Source organism: Pyxicephalus adspersus, chromosome 10 (genome assembly GCF_032062135.1).
Source record: "Pyxicephalus adspersus chromosome 10, UCB_Pads_2.0, whole genome shotgun sequence".
Lineage (NCBI taxonomy): Eukaryota > Metazoa > Chordata > Amphibia > Anura > Pyxicephalidae > Pyxicephalus > Pyxicephalus adspersus.
Window position 1 is genome coordinate 3,213,818 of NC_092867.1, and position 22,175 is coordinate 3,235,992.

Sequence of the window (22,175 nt, forward strand, 5' to 3'; positions counted from 1 at the left end):
GGCAGCCTCTGTATTTTTGAACCAACTTTTCAGTAACAAATATGAATAAGAAAGAGACAGAGGGTTGTTTGGCATAAAAGGAATGTCTGGTTTTACTTATATCTAACTATTGCACAATTACATATTGAGGTGACAAGAACTAAGTAGCATAGTACAGGAGTATATCTTATCCAGGAATTTTGGTTGGTACTTACTTATTGCCCCAAATTAGGTTTACTTATGAAAAACAACACAGTATTGGGATTATTACCTACACCAATGTTTTTACAATTTCAATTATTGTGGTTAAATCACTAAATGGTGCTAGACAGAAGTATGTCCCCTGTCCCTTGTTCCACATAATATTGCCAACTTTTCAGTAACCATCCAAAAACAGCCTTCTGGTGTTTTCTGGTGGTGCGTCAGGCTAAAAGGGATTGGAGGAAACACTGTGAAGTCCAGGTTGAAATAAAATAAATATAGTGTGTTGCAGTGCTGATATATGTTTTGTTTTTTATTCTTTTACAGCCATCCAGTTTGTTCTCAGTGATGAATTCAGTCATCTTCGCCCAGAGCAGAGATTGGCTCTTTTACATGTGAGTAACTCATGTTTAACAATCTGATGCTTGGATTGGGTGCATATGTAAATAGCCTAATTCATTCATTGGATTTCAGTCCTTTTCAATTATAGAGGTTTAGGTTTTACACCATTATTATTGCTGTATGCATAAACCGTGTCTAGAAATACCCTTACCTCCATACTGACGTCTTCCTATTAAGGCATATTATTATTTCCATATTTGCATTACTCCTTCTAATAGCCAACCTACTGCTTGCAATAAGAATTTGGGCTCTTGAGAGAAGTGAGTCTAAAATTAAGTATGCAATAAAAACTTAAAAGTAAATATACTGCTCAGGAAAGGCATAACTCTTGCAGTTGGCTGTTAGTCCAGTATAAAAAAAATATTTTTCTTTTAGGAAGGAACAGGTCCTCGAGTCATTTCTGCCTTTGTGGAAATTATATTTGATAACTCTGACAACAGACTGCCGGTAAGTGAAATATTTCAGTTGGATGTTTTATTTGTTAAATCTTCATTTGACAATGGCATTGACCCTATTACATATTTAATTAGATTGACAAGGAGGAGGTATCGCTACGAAGAGTCATTGGAGCCAAAAAAGATCAATATTTCTTAGACAAGAAAATGGTGACGTAAGTCTGGACACTGACATTTTATACTTTTCTTACAGCTTGTAGTTTGCAGAGTTAGTCATTTGATGATTCCATGTTCTAGAGAGCCTGTCTCTTTATAGTCACTCTTGAAACGGCAGCAAATTTGTAAAACTTGAATCTGTGTAATAGCTTCTTCTGTGTTAGAATTGAAGCAGAAATTGGACTCGGGACAGATCTTACAGAACCAATTAGTTCATGTGCTGACAAGAAACATTCTTTTTGAAGAGCACCCAGTGACAGATGAACTTATCACCGTGCTTCTTCTCCATTCCCAGTTTAATCACAGATTGGGAAAAGACCCAGGACTACTTGGGCTCATTAGTTTCTGAAATTAGGTCAAATAGTGTAGCAAAATCCATTAGCTATTCATTTTTTTTCTTCTTATCTTTGGAGTTTTTCTTTGAAACAGATTTAACTTTGGTTTCTATAACCTCTTATTTACATATTTGACATGTAAATGTAATTTTAAAAATCTCAAGATTTTGTTAGAATTATAACTAGAGTACCTGCTATAAAAGTGGTTTGCATGCCCATTTTATTAGTTGACAGCTTTTTTCTTCATTGTTGCCCCGTCATATATGCTTCCATTGTAGCCTACACACAACTTTTGCAAGCATGGTATGCCATTGTCACTTTCAGGAAACCAGTCAAAAGCAATGTACAGGCAACAGTAAATCAAGTGCAAGTAGTCAGAAAGTAGAATAAAGAAGCTAGAAGCACTGAAGTATTGCATTTTTTAAACTAAAGTATATGTATTGAAGTAAAGATAACAGACTGCTCATCCAGGGAACATCATATTGCCTCATGGAATCAGAAAGGATTTATTTTCCCCTGTTGAAGCAAGTTGTACCAGGGTTATTTTTTTGCCTTCCTCTAGATCAACTGTCCATAGGGTTTTATATCTGGGATATGTTTATTTCCATGTGATTGAACTTCATAGTCTTTTTTCAACCTGACCTACTATGAAGTATTATGTATTAAACATCAAGTAAACTAAATGTCACCCAGTTAAGATTTAGATCTACTTTGCACCTATACTAATATGGAATGTTAGAAATGCTTTGTCAGCCTGTATTCATGTTTAAAACACATGTTACTACAATGCAATTACTACTGTAATAAAACTTTTTTTTTCCTACAGGAAAAATGATGTAATGAATCTTTTGGAAAGTGCTGGCTTTTCACGCAGTAATCCCTATTACATTGTGAAGCAGGGAAAGGTAAGATCATTTTAACTGGTAATAAAATGTTTAACATGTAGTAAATGTTTAACATGTTTAAAACGTGTATTTCCTAGGGGGAAACTGTGGCAATGCAAGATATTTGGTTGAGTAGAGTGAAGTAAATGGTTAGCGTGCAATGTCTGGTGGAGGTGCCTGGAATTTTTACCATGTATATTGGTGCCCTACATAGGTTTCTAGTACAGCACAGTGTACTATATAAAAAAAAGTACATTTTTATTATAAAGTAAGCACAGGTACCCAATTACATGAAAAGTGATTATCCCACCATCCATCTTTCATGCATCTAGGCATTTGCTTCCCTTATATCTGTTTCTTCCCTCCACTTACATACAAAGATATATTAACAAATCTCAGGCATGCCTATGGAGAAGGAAAGAGACTATTGCATGAGAATTCCTATATTAGGGTTAGCGACTGACCTCATCATGACAAAGTGTCCACATTTGGCCCATAAGTGGCATGACTGATACTAACAGTTTGGTTCGGGAAATTCACTGTTTATGAAGTGAGGCATGACAGAATAACTTTTAAGGCTATACACACACCCTGCTCAATAACTGCTGACTTGCATACTTTAAAAAGTGATGGTTAATTTTTTTGTTCTCTGTCCTACAGATTAACCAGATGGCCACAGCTCCAGATTCTCAGCGTTTAAAGCTGCTGCGAGAAGTAGCTGGCACTAGGGTGTATGATGAGCGGAAAGAAGAAAGTATCTCCTTGATGAAGGAAACTGGTTGGTAAACTATTTACTCAGCATTTGTTGAGGTTATTTGAGATTGGTAGGTGGTATTTCATATTTTAACTTATTACAGAGGGTAAACGTGAAAAGATTAATGAGCTATTGAAATACATCGAAGAGCGACTGCACACCTTAGAGGAAGAGAAGGAAGAGCTTGCTCAGTACCAGAAATGGGACAAAATGAGAAGAGCACTGGAATATACTATCTACAACCAGGAGCTGAATGAAACTCGAGCCAAACTAGACGAGGCAAGAATTTTAACCTAACCCACTAGCATTGTATCTGCACCTCTATAGCTTTGTACATACGCCTTGTTTAACACTTGGAACCTTTTGTTTTCTCCTTGGTTTAGCTTTCTTCAAAACGTGAGACCAGTGGTGAAAAATCAAGGCAACTGAGAGATGCTCAACAGGATGCCAGAGATAAAATGGAGGTGAGCGTCTCTTCTTTCTTTGTCTAAAACGTAGCACAACAAAGTTTCCTGAGAAGACTTAAGTTTAATAATGTAGGCTAGCACAGTGATTTATAAATATTCTTTTCTTTTTTTAAAGCGGCAGTATGGACGTAGTATAACTATACTGCTTCTTTTTTAATTGACCTCTAACATTTTGCTTCTTTAGTTGTTGCCCACATTTACAATCGGTTTATAGCCATTGATTGTAGGAGGCAGACGTTAAAGTTTTTAGTTTATTCGTGAGTGCAGAATATGAGTTGAATTAAATAGACCCACAACCAGTGGATGACCACCTCAAATGTAACGAGGATAATAATCATGGTGAACAGTTTAGGTCTCTTGTGATTTGCTGGCTTTTGACACTGAAGATTGCCTAGTCTCTTCTTTTGCAGGGCATAAACCTTACCTACATTAGATTAAAAATATTTTATGCTCTCCCCTCGGACATACCAAACTGATCATTTAATTTAAAAGGGAACCTATGGCCATGCATGAATCCTTTCTTTTGATGGTCTTCAACCACTCAGTTAGGCTCTCGGGAGCAGTAGAAGCCACGCTGAATAAGTCTTTTACTTTAGAGCCTTTTTTAGGGCTGTGGACTTTCCCCATATCACAGTTTTAGTGGCCCAGCACTGTCACAAGAAGTAACCTTCATGCTGTTCCATTGAACTGAACAGAAGCAGTGAAGAAAGGAGGCGTATGAGTTGTTTGATGTCTTTGCATAGTGAATTATGATATGATGCACTTTCAGATTAAGACATCCAGTTTGTGTTTCATTAGGAAATCGAGCGTCAAGTGCGGGAATTGAAATCAAAGATCTCCGCGATGAAGGAGGAAAAAGAGCAGTTGAGTGCAGAAAGGCAAGAGCAGATAAAACAAAGAACCAAGCTTGAGCTGAAAGCCAAAGATCTGCAGGATGAGCTGGCTGGGAACAGCGAGCAGAGAGTAAGTATGGCTCTTGCCAATTAAGGATGATTAGTTTGTCTGCTTTTTGCAAGTTATAAACTTTAACCTGAGTTTTTTTCTGGTTTAGAAACGTCTGCTGAAAGAAAGGCAGAAGTTGCTGGAAAAGATTGAAGAGAAGCAGAAGGAGCTGGCTGAAACAGAGCCCAAATTCAGCAGCGTGAAACAGAAAGAAGAAAGTGGCATTGCAAGGTGTGTTTAAACTTCTTATTCCCTTGTCGTCCTAGACGCAATATTTATGTCTCATCTTGTCTAATAAAGCAAAGTTGCTTTAGAATCATAAAGTTGTTTTGTAATGTCAGTATTGGTTATTGTCTTATTTTCCATAATAAATACATTAAAATATATTAAAATATATAGCATGCATTAGTGATCCTTTTTTCAGACTTAACTAACCTAAATCTTGGACAGAGTCTATTCATATAAACCAAAATACACTTGTCACATATTAATTTTATTCTTTTTCATTGTCATACAATGCTTATTTTTTCTAACCTCTTTATTCCTTTAATGTTGCCCTTTTAATCATATTTTGCCTGTTTTGTGCTCACCCAACAAAGCGATTTTACAATCCGAAATCAGTCAGAAGTCTTAAACCATTGCACACACCTGTGATTTTCTGTCCTTTTGGAACATTTTTCTTGGAAACGGCATTTGGAATTTTGATCAGATTTCTTTCTTCAGTATTTACCAATACGTCTGATCTAAAAAAAAAATTTGATTCCTTTCTGAGTTACAATTAGCAAGGCCACATCTCAACAATAGAATTGTACAAAATGAATGGTAAGTGACCACATACCAGGACTTTTGAGGCCAAAAATATCTCAGGAAGCGGACTGATTCCGTGAAATGCCTCGAGATTTGGACCATCCCTCTTAGGGAGTGTCCCATGAGGATGTCTATTTGGGGCCTTGTATGCTTTTATGTGTACTGGATGTGACAAATTTTATGATCATATAAAATAAAGTGTTTTTAGATACTTTTAACTACATGTTTGGAAATATTTTTGGCTTTAAAAGTCCCGGTATCTGGTCATTCACCATGAACTTTGTGCAATACTATTAGTAGGCAAAAGTTGGTTGCTTTTAACTGGTCAGCTGCTGAGTTTCCTTTAAATAAATTTCCCATCTGATTGTTTTATCCGATCAGGAGTGAGAATTTTTTTCGTATCTATACCATTTTTTCTGTGAACTGAAGCTATAGTCTTCACTTTTACTATTGGATTAATAAAGCAGGTGTATTTACATGCGTTTACCTTTATATAGACCTGTGAATTATCTGTTGAGCAGGCTGGAGAAAGGGAGGTGTACTAAGAGCTGTAAAATGCGGATTGCAGTGTTACATTTCTGATAATATAAAGTTACGGGGATATGATAAATTACAGATTTATTTTAGCATTTCATTTTACATTTGTGCATTATTGTCTTCTGCTGGAATTCTGACTTGATGTTTTGTTAAACTTGCTTTAGACTGGCTCAGGCTACCCAGGAAAGGACAGACTTGTATGCCAAGCAGGGACGTGGTAGTCAGTTCACCTCTAAAGAAGAGAGAGACAAGTGGATTAAAAAAGAGTTGAAGTCTTTGGACCAGGCCATAAATGACAAGAAACGTCAGATTGCTGCCATACACAAAGATCTGGAAGATACTGAAGCAAATAAGGAAAAAAATCTGGAGCAATACAGTGTAAGTTTTGGCTTCGGATGAACATGTGCTTTTCTTTAGAAGTGGCTGCCTATAGGTCTTAGCTTCTAGTAGCAAGCACTAGTAAAAAAGTATCGCACTATATTTGTTGAATTCCTTAAATACATAAACCCTTTAAAAGTAAAAACACAACATACCAGTTGAAGGATTGGGGAATTAGCATAAAACTAATTATAATTTTTACTTGGTAGTAGCTTTTCGTACACATGCTGTGGAGTACTGGATTCAAGAAATCCTACACAGGATAATAGTTTAACCCCCCTCTCTGGGTAAATATCCTTCTCCCAAACCCTTTGAAGCAAGATAAAGACACACAAGTCCTCAGTCTTGCAAATGTCGATTCTAAGTGTGGCTACAACTGTCTCCAACAGTTCCCTTTCCCTGGTGTCATAACTGCAAACCTATTTCTGCATCCTGGGATCATCCCAATGCTTGGTAGCTAATAGAAAGTGTTCATATCACAAATGCAGAGACCTAAGAAGAGGGGGTGACCAAAACAAATAGGTTTGAAGCTAAAGCTAAAATTTTGGCAAAACTTCAAAGTTTGGGGACGTGCTGACATTACTGAATTGATTAACTTTTCCTTGTTCCAAAACTGGGAAATTGTAACTGATTATAACAATTTTTTTTAAATGTATATATATCTTTTGTCAAAATGATCTGTAGGCCCCACAGAACCCTGGTGATTAGGAATGGGTGCTGCAGATAAGATATACATTTGCTGTCAATGAATAACACAGTCTCAATACCATTTTGTATAGTAATAGATTAAAGCACCACAAGGTGGCGATACTTAACAGGAATATCGACCTGGAGTCAATTCTGGCATCCCTAAATCCTTTGACATTCAAAATATGAAACTAGTTTAAATAAGGAACTTCCTCCCCCTGTTATTGTAGTGCAGGTACGTTTCCATAGGAGACATGTGATGAATTAGTTCCATTATGAGATGTGGGTAGGAACATGTGTACTTCATTGGCTCAAACTTAGATCTTTGGGGAACATCTTTTCGTGCAATCTGTCACTTCTCTGTCAATTGTTTACTGGATTGTACAATGTTTTTCTTAGCCTCTTTAAGCTGAGTGCACCACCTAGTACGTTCCAGCAACCACCTGGCTGTTTTTTTGGTGGTTATCAATGAGTTGGGTCATAATACCGGGGCCACCACCCGCCTACAATTCTCATCCAGCTTAAAATTGTCTGGGTTGAATACTGTTGTACATTTGTTCAACTTATGGATTTATTTTAAACTTACTGAGTGTAAGTAGCAGGGAGAGACCTTGATGTGTTATTTTTTGCTTTTCCCTAAATTGAATAAAACGTTTTTTGTTATAATAAGTTGTATTAGACATTGTTATAGGTCATTCAGTGTCACCTACACATATTAAATAATATGGCTAATATCTGTGCTCTTCTGTAATTTTTCTTAATTGATTTTGATATTTGCTTTTTAGAAACTAGATCAAGATCTAAATGAAGTAAAAGCTCGTGTGGAAGAACTGGATAAAAAATACTACGAGGTTAAAAATAAGAAGGACGAGTTACAGAGTGAGAGAAAGTAAGGCTTTAGTGTTAATCAAGAAAATATTGTGTGGTGTTATATCTATATAACAGAAACGTGCCAGTAATACACCTTTCGGTACGAATTAGAAACCTCAGTCCTACTAATAGTCTACAAACCTTTTTCAAATAGTAGATAATAGTAAAACCTTTTTGTTTATCCTTTTTAGGTCACTACATATTTTCTTTAAAAAAACTGAAATTTCTCAGATAATTTATTGGGGGAAGACAGCAAACTTGGACACTAAGTAAAAAGCAGAAGGGAGTAATCCTTTTTACGATATTCAGTGAAAAAAAATATATAGGAAGTTCTGTATCTATCTATCTATAGGTTATACTTAAGCATTTCCTATTTTTTTTCTAGTGTCCTAAGAGGATTGATTCCAGTGTCCTAAGAAAATTGAGGATTTTCTTTGCACTATCTCAGTTAAGGTTCTATGGTCTATTGGTCTTTTAAAAGACAGCCACCCAAACAGCCTTAATTTCTGATCTAAGTGCATGCTTTACTGATTGTTGCAGAGCTAGTCTGAAAGTGGCACTTGGACGGTGTGGGTCATGTTAGGATGTTGTCAAGATCCATCTCTGATACTAGCTTCCATAAGCTGCGTACACACTTTCAATTTTTATCGTTGGAAATGAACGACGAACGACTGATTGGCCAAAAATCGTTCGTAAAAAAAGTAACCAACGACGCAGACGAACGAGGATAGTCGTTGGAAATGAACGACCGGATCGGATTGGACGACGATCGTTGACCATCTATCGTGTGTACGGTCGTTCAGTGATCGTCCATGGTCTGAGCATGCGCGGTGAACGAACGTTCTTTTTTTTCTGGTCTGGTCACATCTCGTCCAGAATGGCACTGCCCTTCCTGTTGTGAACATTACATCCTGCACAGGGAGTAAGATTGCTGTCTTAGAAAGTAGAACTTTTTAGTTATTGTTTGTTGGAGAAAGAAGGATGTTGTAATTATTTACCTAAACAGATCTCTTTTCTTTTTTGCTTCTCAGTTACTTGTGGCGAGAAGAAAATGCAGAGCAGCAGGCCCTAGCTGCTAAACGGGAGGATCTGGAAAAGAAACAGCAGCTTCTCAGGGCTGCTACAGGAAAGGTAATATGTTCAATAATTATAGTCATAATAATTATGGTCATGCCTGCTTGTATATTAACTTTTTATTTATTTTTTTTCATTCTAAGTTTTTGAAAAGTTTGAAACTTGATTTTTTTTCTTTCTGGTAGGCAATTTTAAATGGTATTGACAGCATTAATAAAGTTCTGGAGCATTTTCGAAGGAAGGGTATCAATCAGCACGTTATTAATGGCTACCACGGAATTGTCATGAATAATTTTGACTGTGAACCGGCCTTTTACACTTGTGTAGAGGTCACAGCAGGGAACAGGTAACCTTTTTTCATCTCTATTCTTATTAGCACAAATTGCACTTGTGAGACTGTAAAATAAACCTCACCAGCAGTGCCTTCTGTCTTCATTAGAGATAATTATGAAATGCCATTGATGTGAGGCGATGGGAGAACAGCTTGAGGACACTGTAGGGTGAACCTGTGTTATACTAGAGCTGACATTACTGTGCACAGTTCATTTAAGGTCTCTGTTCCTGAAAGACACTTAACTTCCGCTTTTGAAAAGCCACCAAATTTGACATAATAAACATCTACCACAAAAAAGACTCTAACATATATATTTGTGGTTCAGTTAAACTGCTCTTACTTGTACAATACATAGATCTTACATTGTTTAGTGGTCACTTCCTGAAACACAAGCTTATTTTTTTAAGCTATAAGGACTATTTTTTTTATGTGATTTTTTTTTTTTTTTTTTTGCATGCTAAAAAAGGTTAGGATAATTTGTTTTTGTTTTACCACCCTTAATTAGGTTATTAGGGTACTCAAGTATATCTAATTAATTGTTGTTACTATTCAACAGATCCCTTCAAAAAATAACACCAATAAAAATTATTTTAAGTGTCCCCTATTGACTTATTACAGCTTGAACTATACAAACGTCATTCAAACTGTAATATCATAACTCTTCTCTCCTCTAGGTTGTTCTATCATATTGTCGAATCAGATGAGGTCAGCACCAAGATCCTAATGGAGTTTAACAAGATGAATCTCCCTGGAGAAGTTACTTTCCTTCCACTTAACAAGTTGGATGTTAGAGACACCGCTTACCCAGAGACAAATGTAAGTCAATGGCAATTTGACTTACCCTAAAAGTTTAAATAAAACTTTTTTTTTTGAGCCTTCCCTGCCTCTTCATTGGTGGTGTCGGACCTTGCCCATCTTTTCTTTGGTATTGCTGAACCTTGTCCAATTAGTACATTATAGTGCTTAACTTTGTCTACCTTTTCATTGATTGTTATGAAATTTGTCTGCTCCTTTCATGACCGTGGCAAACTTTACCTTCACCTTGGTGAACTTTGGCTGCCTCTTCATCGATATCTCCATTTGCCCCCCTTTTCCCCTCTTCTATGAAAGTGTTAAACTTTATTTAATGCGTTCATCCTCCTATACGTTGTACAATCCTACTGGCCAGTGCAAATTTTATAAAGTGTCAAAAATATAATTCCGTGTAGCGTGACAACAGTATCACCAGGGCAGAAAGTTAAAGCAGAAGTAAACACAAAAATTAAAATTATGACCAGGCAGGTCCTTTATTGCAGAAGGGACAGGCAATGTTCATTCTGCCATAAAATACCCTTACCTGACTGATTGCAATTTTTTGATTGTACTGCCCTGTGCCCGTTTTTTTTTCTGTACGTGGTTTCGATCTTTGGCCACCTTGTTTGGCTGGGATGACGTAACTCTCACGCAGTCACATAAGAATTCTAGTTTCTAATTCCTAATTTTTTTACATTCATTAGGATGAAACGCCAAAATGCATTCTCTTCTGATCGGCATGTTGTGTTGCCAAAGTTACTGCATGTAAAATTATTTGGTTCCATAGAATAAATGTATTCAGTCTTTTTTTTGTAACGTGTATGTCTTTCTTGTCAGGATGCTATTCCAATGATCAGTAAGCTGCGATACAATCCCCGATTCGATAAAGCGTTTAAGCACGTGTTTGGAAAGACGCTTATTTGTCGAAGTATGGAGGTGTCCACACAGCTGGCAAGGGCTTTCACTATGGATTGTATCACCCTGGAGGGTAAGGCCCCATGCATTACATTTTGCGGTTCTTGTAGTTTACTTCTTTGTCAAAGGCATTATTTGTATATTACCCTTTTAGCTTTGGTGAGTGAAGCAGTTTAGCTTGTTAAACTGTAACTTTATAGACCTAATGTGTTCTTGGACACAGGCCTACATAAATATGAATTCTGGACGCTGCTCGATAGGATTAGATGATCAGATTTCTGTTTTCTTTTATACAACAGCTGTTGCTGGGAGCACAAAAAAGCCTCATCAGAGATACTGTGTATCACATCACTCTTCGTAATCTGTGTATTAAGGTTGCTTTTTTAATTAGGTTGCTGTACTAGCAAAGTCTGCGATCTTTTAAATTCGGAATCAAAAATAATTAGTTCTTCTGGGTGTGGGGGATCATGTGAGTCGCACTCATTTATCTAAGGTGACAGCTCAGGTGCTGGACACTTAGTTCCCCAACCACCCTTCCAAGACCTCCGCTCTATGTAATATTCATGTCTTGCAGCTTACACAGATCGCCCTCCATTAACCTCCCTAGCGATAACCTCGAGTGTGACTCGGGGTAGAAAAAAGTTGCTGAAAGCGGTAACGCCCGAGTCACACTCGGGTTGGGTAAACCTATGCAAGGTTAATACAAACCTATGCAAAGTAAATACAGCTTTACCCAACCCGCCGGCGTCCTGTGCCGCCCATCGCCACGATCTCTGTGTTCTCTCTTCTTCCTCCGGCCGGCTTCTGCACGCGATGAGTCACCGGGGAGTTTCTGGTGACGTCGGTGCATGTGTACGTTGTCGGCGGGGCAGGGCGGGAAATTCAAAAAACATTTGTATTGCATTCAATACAAAATAACTGTATTGAATGCAATACATTGGATTTATATGTGTAAAATCGGTACATTTGTTTTCAAGAACATTTATTTTACAGTATATATAATAAGTAAATTATGTATTTTTTTTTTTTTAATTTAAAAAAAAAAAAATAGTTTTTTTAATTTATTCAATTTATTATTTTTACATGATTTTGTGTTTCAAACTTTATTATACTCATACTAATATATTATACTGTAAAATAAATTTTCATGAAAAACAATGTACCGCTTTTAGACCTATAAAACAGGAAAGAAATGAACCGCTAGGGAGGTTAAAGGGAAGGCTTGCTTTGCTATGCATGGGCAAAAAATGGGTATGCTTTAAACTACTGAGAGAGTAGTTAAAAAGACTTTCTGTATGTAAAGATTCTGGTATAAGAAACCATGAATGTGCTCAGTAGTTGGATAGCGACTCTAAACTGACTGGAAAAAAATGGGCAATGGACAATGTTGGTCAATGTCCAGTATATCCATCTCTGTGGCAATCTCTCTGGGGGGGGAAGTATGACCTTCACCCATGATGCAGGTTTCGACCTACTGATTGGCTCACCATATAGCTTTACTTAAGTTTGACACCAGTAGTGTAGATTCAAGGTGGAGCAAGAGTGCTGGAAAGGCAAGTAATGGTGGTGTGGGGAACTAAACTTTACATCATACATGTTCACTTGAAGCTCATCATCCAGGCCTTCCATTCACCACGTCAACTGGTCCCTGGCAGTCCTGTTATGCCCTGCTGTAGACTTCTTTTCTATATCTTTAAAGGGCCCTGCTGCTTAATAGTCAATAGGAAATGTCTATGTCACCAAATCAGTGATGGGAATACCTAAAGAATGCCCATTCCTTCAGTAAACTGCAGAAGAAAGATAGCAGCAGGAAGTTTTTAGAGCTCTACCGAACACTCTCTGTAGTAAAATTAATGTTACCTATTATAATATAGGGATGTCCTGTTCTTCAGAGGTGATGTGGGAAATGTCTTTCTTGTGACAGGTGACCAGGTGAGCCATCGGGGTGCACTGACTGGTGGTTACTACGATACAAGGAAGTCTCGTCTAGAGCTGCAGAAAGATGTGCGGAAAGTAGAGGATGAACTGCATGCACTGGAGGCAAAGCTGAATGAGAACCTGCGCAGAAACATTGAAAATATCCTTTAACTGCTGAATTTTAATTGAAATAAGGCTGATGTAAAAAATAATATTATCTGATATTCCTTATAAAGGCACCTTGTGGCACTTATACCTTTCCTTTTAAATGTATTTAAAGCATTTGTTGTGCTTTGCATAGAACTCTGCTGTACCCAAAGGGGGGGGGGGGGTTAAAAAGGCACTCTTTGTTTTGTGACAGTGTCTATGTAAAGCTACCTTTCAAGATCTTTGACACTTCTTACTCTGTCAGTCATCGCTTCAGAGTATGGAAGAGCATGTGCCCACATCCCATGATTCTGTGCTCAGACTTGGGAGTCAATATGCCCAAGCACTGTCACATGATAAGGGGGATTGATGTCACCAGTTATTCTGGTGGTAGTTGAGTGCCAAAGAGATGTTAGTGGGAAATTGACAGTTCCCTTTTTGACAAACCTCCACTAGCAGGATTTGGAGAAAACAGCAGAGATGCTGGGTTTTTACAAGTGTTTTAGCAAGAGGAAAAAACCTCAAGCATTCCATATTAAAGGCCCTCAAATTTTAATAGGTACTTGGCATGAATATTCCTTAGCACTGTGCATGGATTAATAATGAAATTGACCAGCTGATGAATCAGATGCAGCAAATTGAGACACAGCAGAGGAAGTTTAAAGCATCACGAGACAGTATATTATCAGAGATGAAGATGCTGAAGGAGAAGCGTCTGCAGTCCGAAAAGACTTTCATGCCAAAGGTGAGCTTCAGTTTTAGTCCTTATTTTGTAAATGCAACTTGTTGGCTTAGGTTTTATTGTACTATTGAACAGCTGAGTTTAGAGAATTTCTGATTATTATAAAAGTCGAGGGACTTTGTATTTTTTAGTAATTTCTTTGATTTATGAGCCTGTAGAATAAAAATTTATGTTGGATAAAAACTATGAGGAGATCTGAATAAAAAGGAACACCATGCTGTCTGATTCTGTCAGTAGGGTAGTTATATTTTTCATTCATTAGGAAACCTGCTCAGTGTCACAGTCTAGGCACTTCTGTGGCTGCTATAAGCAACATTCAAGGCATCTGTCAACCATTGTTTTAGAACCTTTGGTTTAATCCCATTGTAATTTCCTTTTACATTCCTGTTCTATTACAGCAACGCAGCTTGCAGAGCTTGGAAGCCAGTTTACATGCAATGGAGTCCACTCGAGACTCCCTTAAAGCAGAGCTGGGGACAGATCTGTTATCACAGCTAAGTTTGGAAGACCAAAGGAGGGTGGATGACCTAAATGATGAAATCCGACAGTTGCAGCAGGTAAGTAAATTTCAAATGTCAGAAGTGTCTGGAATTTGTACAGGTTCTGGATTGGACTGCTCTTATTTCTTCTGTTTTGCTTCTCAGGATAATCGACAACTTTTGAATGAAAGAATCAAACTGGAGGGTACAATCACCAGAGTGGAGACTTATCTAAATGAGAACTTGCGGAAAAGATTGGACCAAGTAGAGCAGGTGAACTTTCATTTTCAGCTGTCTTGTTTTTAAAGAACCATGTTCTTGAATTTTGCACCGGGTTTATTTTACATGTATGATTCCTGTTTGATATTATTCAGGAATTGAATGAACTAAGAGAGACAGAGGGAGGGACGGTACTTACTGCGACTACATCTGAGCTGGAGGCCATCAATAAACGTATCAAGGAAACAGTTGCACGGTCAGAAGGTGACTATAAACATATATATTTACTCTTAGAAAAAGCTGTTTACTACCCGTGCCTTGAGTTTTTATGCATATCTGTAGTCTGAGATCATCTAAAGAACTGCTCCATCTTGGCTGCAAGTCCTGCCACGATTAGAGTGAGATTTAGTGATGACACTTACTGTTCTTGCTTGAGAGGAAGCTACATTCAAGGGCTTGTAGTTCAAGGATGTCCAGGATTCTATTTTACTTTGTGAATCATTGCTTCCTCTATCTTTATCATAACCCCACCAGCCATCATACCACCAGTTATCATAGGGGCATCTCTGATATGAGGAAGCAAAGACCTGCTTCTTTATCAAGATGGCCTTCTCATTGTGGATGAAGACATGGTATGTCATTGATGCAGGAAACAAATCTGCAGGAATCCTTATGACAGTACTAGTCCATTGCCATCTTGGGCAGGGCTTTACCAATTGAGGTGCTCTTTAAAAATAAGTTCTCTACTGTAGCAGTTATTGTGGTAGGCATTATATTAGGTAGCCCATTTTTGTTTGGAGTGTACTCCAAGGCATGACCATATGGCCAGTCATTTTGTTTATGTCCTGCAGTTCTCTTCATAAATGGTCCCTAATAGAAAAATCTCATTATCAGGTCTCGATGTAAATATCGATAAAACTGAAGCGGAAATAAAAGATCTTGTGAAGAGCATGGATCGATGGAAGCACATGGAAAAGGAACATATGGACGCCATTAATCACGACACAAAGGAACTCGAGAAGATGACCAATCGCCAGGGAATGCTCTTGAAAAAGAAAGAGGAATGTATGAAAAAGATTAGAGAACTGGGCTCCCTTCCTCAGGAGGCTTTTGAAAAATACCAAACGTTAACATTAAAACAGGTAGGTCATGATTGGTGTATTAAACCTAATAAAAAAAAAAAACTGCACAAAATAGTGACTTACCCTGCCATGTGTAAAAGAAGAACATTTTTTCATGCTGTCCCCATTTTTATGCTTTATTCAACCTGGTGATTCTGACAGTTTTTATCCCCTTAAGTCATTTTAGAGCTAACAATAATGCTGCTAGATCACTGTTGAAATTTCAGTAACATTTTCACCCCGTATCATGTGCATGTAATATTGTGATAATGATGGTCTATAGGGAGTACTGACAGAATTAGGCTAGGAAGTGACACAAAATGTAGATTTCCATCCATGAATAATTGTTTAAAGGTGTAATCGTCATAGTTGAAAATCCAATTTGACCAAATCGATTTGTTACATTGAGTCAAACAATTATTTTTCAGCAAGATATCATTTGAATCTATGGTTGGTTTTTCTGGGTAACAATGAAATTTACTAACACTGACTGAAATCTACAGTTGTATAGCAGGGATTCTGGGCCTTGTCCCTGCTACAAGCGTATGTTGGAAAATTAAACTGCAAAAATATTTTCTGCTGTCTTTTTAGTTTTATTCAAGCTGTGTTTTAAATGCGGCCTCACCTGTTGTTTTTTTGTCTTTTCACTTTCAGCTCTTCCGCAAACTGGAACAGTGCAACACAGAGCTGAAAAAGTACAGTCACGTCAACAAAAAAGCTTTGGACCAGTTTGTAAACTTCTCGGAGCAGAAAGAGAAACTTATTAAACGTCAGGAAGAGCTGGACCGAGGTTACAAGTCCATTATGGAGTTGATGAATGTCCTGGAGCTGCGGAAGTATGAAGCCATCCAGCTCACTTTCAAACAGGTGAGATGATTTACAGACAATGAGGGAGCTGGGTGTGGGCAGTACAAAACAGTATGTGTGGTCCTTTAAAACAGGCTTTTGGAGCTGCTTATGTTTACCTTCTGCTATTGAGATTGTGGAGAAGCCATTTATTGTAAATCTTTCAATTTCATTTTCATTTCAATTTCATTCTCAAATCTTAGAATTTGCACAAAGTTGGAGACTGTGAACTTGTACTTCCCTGCATATACAAGGTACAGGTGCAGTTTAAAATGTGTGTACAGAAAAATACTTGTTGATCTGCCAAAAAATCCAGTGCAGTCCTAATTTCCTGGTTGGACAAAATTAGTTATTTTTTTGCCTTGACATTTTCTGGCAGCCCCCCACACTGTGGGGCTATTACCTATAGTAGCCAGTTCCTTTCATTTATTTGTTGAAACCTGTCCACTTGCTGCTGGCAATCGCTTTTTCTTCTACAATACAAATGCTTGGGTGAAATGGCTAAAAATTCAGTGGGGTAACTTCCTGCCTTTCTCTTAGGTATCGAAAAACTTTAGTGAAGTGTTCCAGAAGCTGGTACCTGGAGGAAAAGCCACGTTGGTGATGAAGAAAGGGGATGTTGAGGGAAGCCAATCTCAAGATGAAGGGGAAGGAAGCGCCGAGAGTGAAAAGGGCTCCAGCTCACAGAGCAGCGTACCGTCTGTTGATCAGTTTACAGGCGTTGGTATCCGGGTAAGAACCACTGCTTTGTGAATACATGGCAATATATTCTATTTAAAACTGAAATGTAGGTATATATAAAATGCCCACTTTCATGCAGTTCTGTATCCATTAATACATTTTTACACTTAATTCCTAAATGCAAGAAGTGTAATTTGACTTGGCTTTAAGCCTCCTGTGGTCCTTGTATGATAGATCTCAGAGCTGGAGTGGAATCGGCACGAGGATCAAATTTAGGTGCTGACAAGAAGCTGAGCCCATCATCGTGCTGCTTTTCTGCACTGTCCAGTCACAAGCCAGGGCAGGCTCGTGACATCCTGTGCACAGAAAGTGGGGTTGAATGATGTTGGACATTATTCTGCTCTAATGAACAAGGACATCTAGTTACAAAAATGTAGTAGTATGGGGTCAGCTTCAGATTAAGGATGAGTGTTGCATGAAAAACCTGGTATTAATTTTTTGCAGAAACCTGTATGATATGAAGAGCTGAAAATAAAATCTTAGGTTATACTGCCAGTGAGACCAGTTTTTTTTCTTACCCAATTTATACCTCTTAGTCATCTTTTTCAAATAGGCTTGATCTCAGGACACATCCCAAAAAAACACAATCTGGACAACAAAGAACGAACACTATTGCTCATGGTCTGCATTCAGCTGAACTCCCATTTCTGGCTTAACATTCCTAGTTTTAGACTGCGTCTTAGTAGTGGTGGCCCTCTTGGTAAAGGCAAGGCCTTAGTTTCTCATGTTAGCGTAGTGACTTAACTATATTCTTACGTCAAATTTCCTAATACTAGTCCAGGGCAGCAGTGCTACAGAGCTTGCATCGCAGGTTTACAAATATCAGGCTACCTAGACACATCAGTACCTAGGCACTCCTAATTGCCATGAAGTACACTGTCAGGATGCTGTTTATACACAGATAACACTTCCAGATGTTCCTTATGACATAGTACATGTAACCTCTGCTGTGTTATAAGATGGAGTAAATGTGAGGAATAAAGATGGGGTAAATGTTACAAAATACCGCAAAAGATTTTGTGCCAAGTTACAGTATCCTAAAAGTTGTTGCTACATTAAACGGGTCTTTCACTATGTTCATTCAAAATAGGACCTGTCTTTATTAGTAGAATTGTCTCACCAAATACCCATTCCACTTTGAGACTTATTTATTAGTATCTGAACAAGTAAAAGTTTACATTGGGATTGCAAGGTGTTCAGCATTTCACAGCTCCCCTTCAATTATTACAAATTATGAATTATTACAATATGTTTTGCTCCCTGTAGGTTTCCTTCACTGGCAAGCAGGCTGAGATGAGAGAGATGCAGCAGCTTTCCGGAGGACAGAAGTCCCTGGTTGCCCTGGCATTGATCTTTGCCATCCAGAAATGTGATCCAGCCCCGTTCTACCTGTTTGATGAAATTGACCAGGCTTTGGATGCTCAGCACAGGAAAGCGGTGTCAGGTAATGTGCCTATTTTCTGTTATCTTATTATTTATATAATTAATAATTATTAAATAATAATTATTTATTTATTGGTGATTATGCCAAGCCATTTTTCTTTATATCTGGTATCATATTTTTTAAAATGATATATTTTTTTTAAATTAAATTAATAGAGTAAACAAAATTGTCTGCCTTGAAGTGCATTTGTTACAGCGAAGTCAAAATCTAGAAAGTCACTTTTCAAGGCATAAGTCTTCGGCCCTTTGGACTTTACCATATTTATTTGCTATGTACTGAGGAAAAGTAAAGTATATATGGGGAAAAAGCATAAGTAAATCCCAAAATTTCAATCTGACTAAAAATTATATTTTGAGAGCAGTGTATTGGAGATGCTAAAGCATAAGATATTTTATACAATCGGAGGCAAGAGTTTGAGGCGGTCCCATTATGTTCCAACACGACTGTGCCCTTGTGTACCCACCCCAACAAGACATGGCTTAACCAGTTGAGGGGGGACACAAGTGTCCTGCACAGAGCCCTGACCTCAACCCTAAAGTTTGGGGTGAAATAGAATGCCAATTGTGTTCTAATCCATCATCCGTACCTGACCTTATGGACACACATTCCCACAGACACACCAAGCTCTTGTGAAAAGATTTTCCAAGAAGAGAGTTAGAAGAGTTGTTGTTTTCCCTCTAATCTTCACACTCGTTAGTGTCGTCACCTATCAAATTAAAGGGATATGTCCTTTATTTAGGGCATGAGCTATTTTTACTTTTGTCTCGTGTTGAATCACATGACCTAGCATTGTAAACGGCACAAAGCACTCACTGTGCCAGTTCTTTCCAGCAACTGAACTGTGTATTGCCTTATTTTTGTGTCCACAGATATGATCTTAGAACTAGCATCACATGCCCAGTTCATCACTACAACGTTCAGGCCTGAGCTTTTGGAATCCGCTGACAAGTTTTATGGAGTGAAGTTTAGAAATAAGGTAAAATGTTTAGCTTAAAAGATATTGTATGATGATTGTATATTTTTATAAACATCTGTAGGCACAACTTGTAGCGCTGATTTCAATTCAGCACCCTTGTGCAATTATTAGGGTCACCAGTTTGTTTCTCATTGTATATACAAGCCATACTTCACTACCAAGCAAAGCAAGTATATTGGTTTGGCATGTATGGGAATAATGTAGAGCTTTTTCACACTTTTGTAAATTCGATTCTGGGACACCCTTCAAAATGCTTCTGATGCCCCATACTTATTAATCTTTATAACATTAAAACATGACAATTACAATGATAAAATTATTTTAAAATATAAGTATGACATCACTAATAGAAGTTGTAGTGTAATGCAATATTTGGTAGCATAACTCCGCAGTTGGTAACACTTACTGTCAGAAGCGGTTATTATGATGCTTGTCACACAGCTGCAAGCATACAATAAAGTATTTGGCATTTAATGGATTTATATTTGAGTTCTAGCCACCTAGATATGTCATAAATAGTTTTAAAGCAAACCTGAACTAATGTTGCATTTAATTCTTCAATAAAAAAAAAAAAAAACAGTTTAGGTACAGGTTATTTAAATTTATTTAAAAAAATTTGGTTTCCATTTTTTTTTTAATTTAGTGGAGCTGAGATGTTGAGTGAGCTTTGTCCTAGGAATATGTTTGAGTAATAGATGGTGAGTGATAGGATTAGAGGAGGTGATGGGAGTTATATTTGAAAAATTTACTATTTAGGTAGTTGAAAGCGATCCCCAGACTTAGAGCTGCAATAAGTGTCGCTCAGCATCTTCGGTTTCATAGGGTCATATTCACATGACTGACTGTATATGAGTTTGTGCAGTCATTTTTTTTTTTTTGTAGGGCTGGTGTGGAACATAGGCCTGGCTGTTATTGCTGGGCAAAAAAAAATATCTGCCAGTGTCAAATAACAGCCCCCATGTCACAGGCATCTGCTGCCCTTCACTCTCGTAACCTGCTCTTAAACACATGAAATGCCAGGCTTGTTGATGAGACAGCAGAGACATTACAGTCTGGGCAGAGGAAAAATGATCCGAGTAATTAAACTTCATTTTTTATTTTTTTCCTTCAGGTGAGTCACATTGATGTGATCACAGCGGAGCAGGCCAAGGACTTTGTGGAAGATGACACCACCCATGGTTGATACACTCGTTCTGCCGTAAAGCATTGTACAAAGTGTTACCCGTTGTTAACTTTGGCATCGGGTTCTGTATATTTAAAAAGTGTAAAATTTTTGCGCTTGTTCAGCCGGTTGTTTTTTTTTCCTTCAGGAGTTGTTTTAATACTTCAGACAGCAGGCTTTTCATGTTTTGTACTATGACGTTGCGTTTGTGTTCTGTACGCCATGGCGATATGATTTTTTTATACCCACTGTTGGGGGGTTTTGTTTGCCTCTTAGAATTCCCTTCCCCACCCTAAAACGCTGTTTTAATGCTTTTCCACAGAAGTGCATTTTAATTCTTGTTTTTACCAGACTGCCTTGTGAGTAATTCCTTTGAAATAGCATCAATAAAACAGTTGATTTTACTGTGTGGTGATGTCCTTGTCTGATAATAAATCACAACTCATTAAAGAGGGCAGAGAGCAGGGGACAAGAAGTGTCAGGGTAATCTCCTGTGGGTTTGAGAGGTTCCACTTGTAGGTCCAGACAGCCAGTAATTAAAAGTGCAGGCAGCATTTCTTCATAGTGATCATTGCAGCGTGGTCACGTGTAGGCTTGTGGCAGAGGATTGCAGGCCTGACCGGGCTTATCAGGACTTCTAGTAGCTAATATGACATTCCAAAACACTGCTGATAACTAGGAAGAGCCATCTCGTTAAAAGCTGCTTAACCTTAACCTGCTTAACGCTCTAATTCCGTCCAAATTTCTGTGCAAAAAGCAATACAAATTTTTGCATGGAAATTTACTTTTCATTGTAGGCTATAATTCTTAGACATAACTCACCGATATCTATAAATTTAACAAATGTAATAATACATTTTTAATAACACAACACAAAAATCTAAAAAAAAAAATATATATATATATATATATATATATATATATATATATGCAAACGTATTATAACTGTACAGTAGCATATATATATATAGTATATATATGTATATATATTATATAGCATATAATATATATATAAATTTTTGGAATTTATTGGACTCAATACAGCTTTTTTGTATTAAATCCAATACAAAATTATTTGAATTTCCCACTGATCCTCCCGTCTGCACTGACGCTTGCATCGACGTCACCGGGAAACCCCGGAGATCGTCGCTGCATCGGAGGAGGAGGTTGTGTCCCCAGGACCTGCGGGGACCAGCAGGATGCCGCGGGACAGTGACGGAACAAGGTAAGTGGGGTTTTTTTTTTTTTAGTTAAAAGCTACCCTGAGTGTGACTAGGGAATACCACTTTTTGCCTAGAAAATCCACCGCGAGTCACACTACCGCTGACTATTCTAGTCAGAATACCGCTAGGGGGGTTAATTTAGTGTAACGTCTGTGGCAAAAATTTGTCTTTGAAGCCTAACAATATTAA

At 37.7% G+C, this 22,175-nt stretch overlaps 1 protein-coding gene across 1 annotated transcript in view; it reads left to right on the forward strand.

Moving 5' to 3' along the window:
- Window positions 1-21,167, forward strand: part of SMC3 (structural maintenance of chromosomes 3) — a 21,921-nt gene extending 754 nt beyond the window's left edge. The window contains exons 2-27 of the mRNA XM_072424761.1: window positions 473-575; window positions 958-1,029; window positions 1,113-1,192; window positions 2,355-2,433; window positions 3,073-3,190; window positions 3,270-3,445; window positions 3,550-3,630; window positions 4,432-4,596; window positions 4,685-4,806; window positions 6,084-6,297; window positions 7,770-7,873; window positions 8,886-8,985; window positions 9,114-9,274; window positions 9,937-10,078; window positions 10,892-11,042; window positions 12,894-13,046; window positions 13,627-13,778; window positions 14,174-14,332; window positions 14,420-14,527; window positions 14,629-14,737; window positions 15,368-15,615; window positions 16,249-16,461; window positions 16,981-17,172; window positions 18,448-18,625; window positions 19,495-19,601; window positions 20,713-21,167. Of these exons, the coding sequence (XP_072280862.1) occupies window positions 473-575; window positions 958-1,029; window positions 1,113-1,192; window positions 2,355-2,433; window positions 3,073-3,190; window positions 3,270-3,445; window positions 3,550-3,630; window positions 4,432-4,596; window positions 4,685-4,806; window positions 6,084-6,297; window positions 7,770-7,873; window positions 8,886-8,985; window positions 9,114-9,274; window positions 9,937-10,078; window positions 10,892-11,042; window positions 12,894-13,046; window positions 13,627-13,778; window positions 14,174-14,332; window positions 14,420-14,527; window positions 14,629-14,737; window positions 15,368-15,615; window positions 16,249-16,461; window positions 16,981-17,172; window positions 18,448-18,625; window positions 19,495-19,601; window positions 20,713-20,784 (3,559 nt within the window). The 3' untranslated portion in view covers window positions 20,785-21,167. The remainder of the gene's footprint in view (window positions 1-472; window positions 576-957; window positions 1,030-1,112; window positions 1,193-2,354; window positions 2,434-3,072; window positions 3,191-3,269; window positions 3,446-3,549; window positions 3,631-4,431; window positions 4,597-4,684; window positions 4,807-6,083; window positions 6,298-7,769; window positions 7,874-8,885; window positions 8,986-9,113; window positions 9,275-9,936; window positions 10,079-10,891; window positions 11,043-12,893; window positions 13,047-13,626; window positions 13,779-14,173; window positions 14,333-14,419; window positions 14,528-14,628; window positions 14,738-15,367; window positions 15,616-16,248; window positions 16,462-16,980; window positions 17,173-18,447; window positions 18,626-19,494; window positions 19,602-20,712) is intronic.
- Window positions 21,168-22,175: the final 1,008 nt, after the last annotated feature.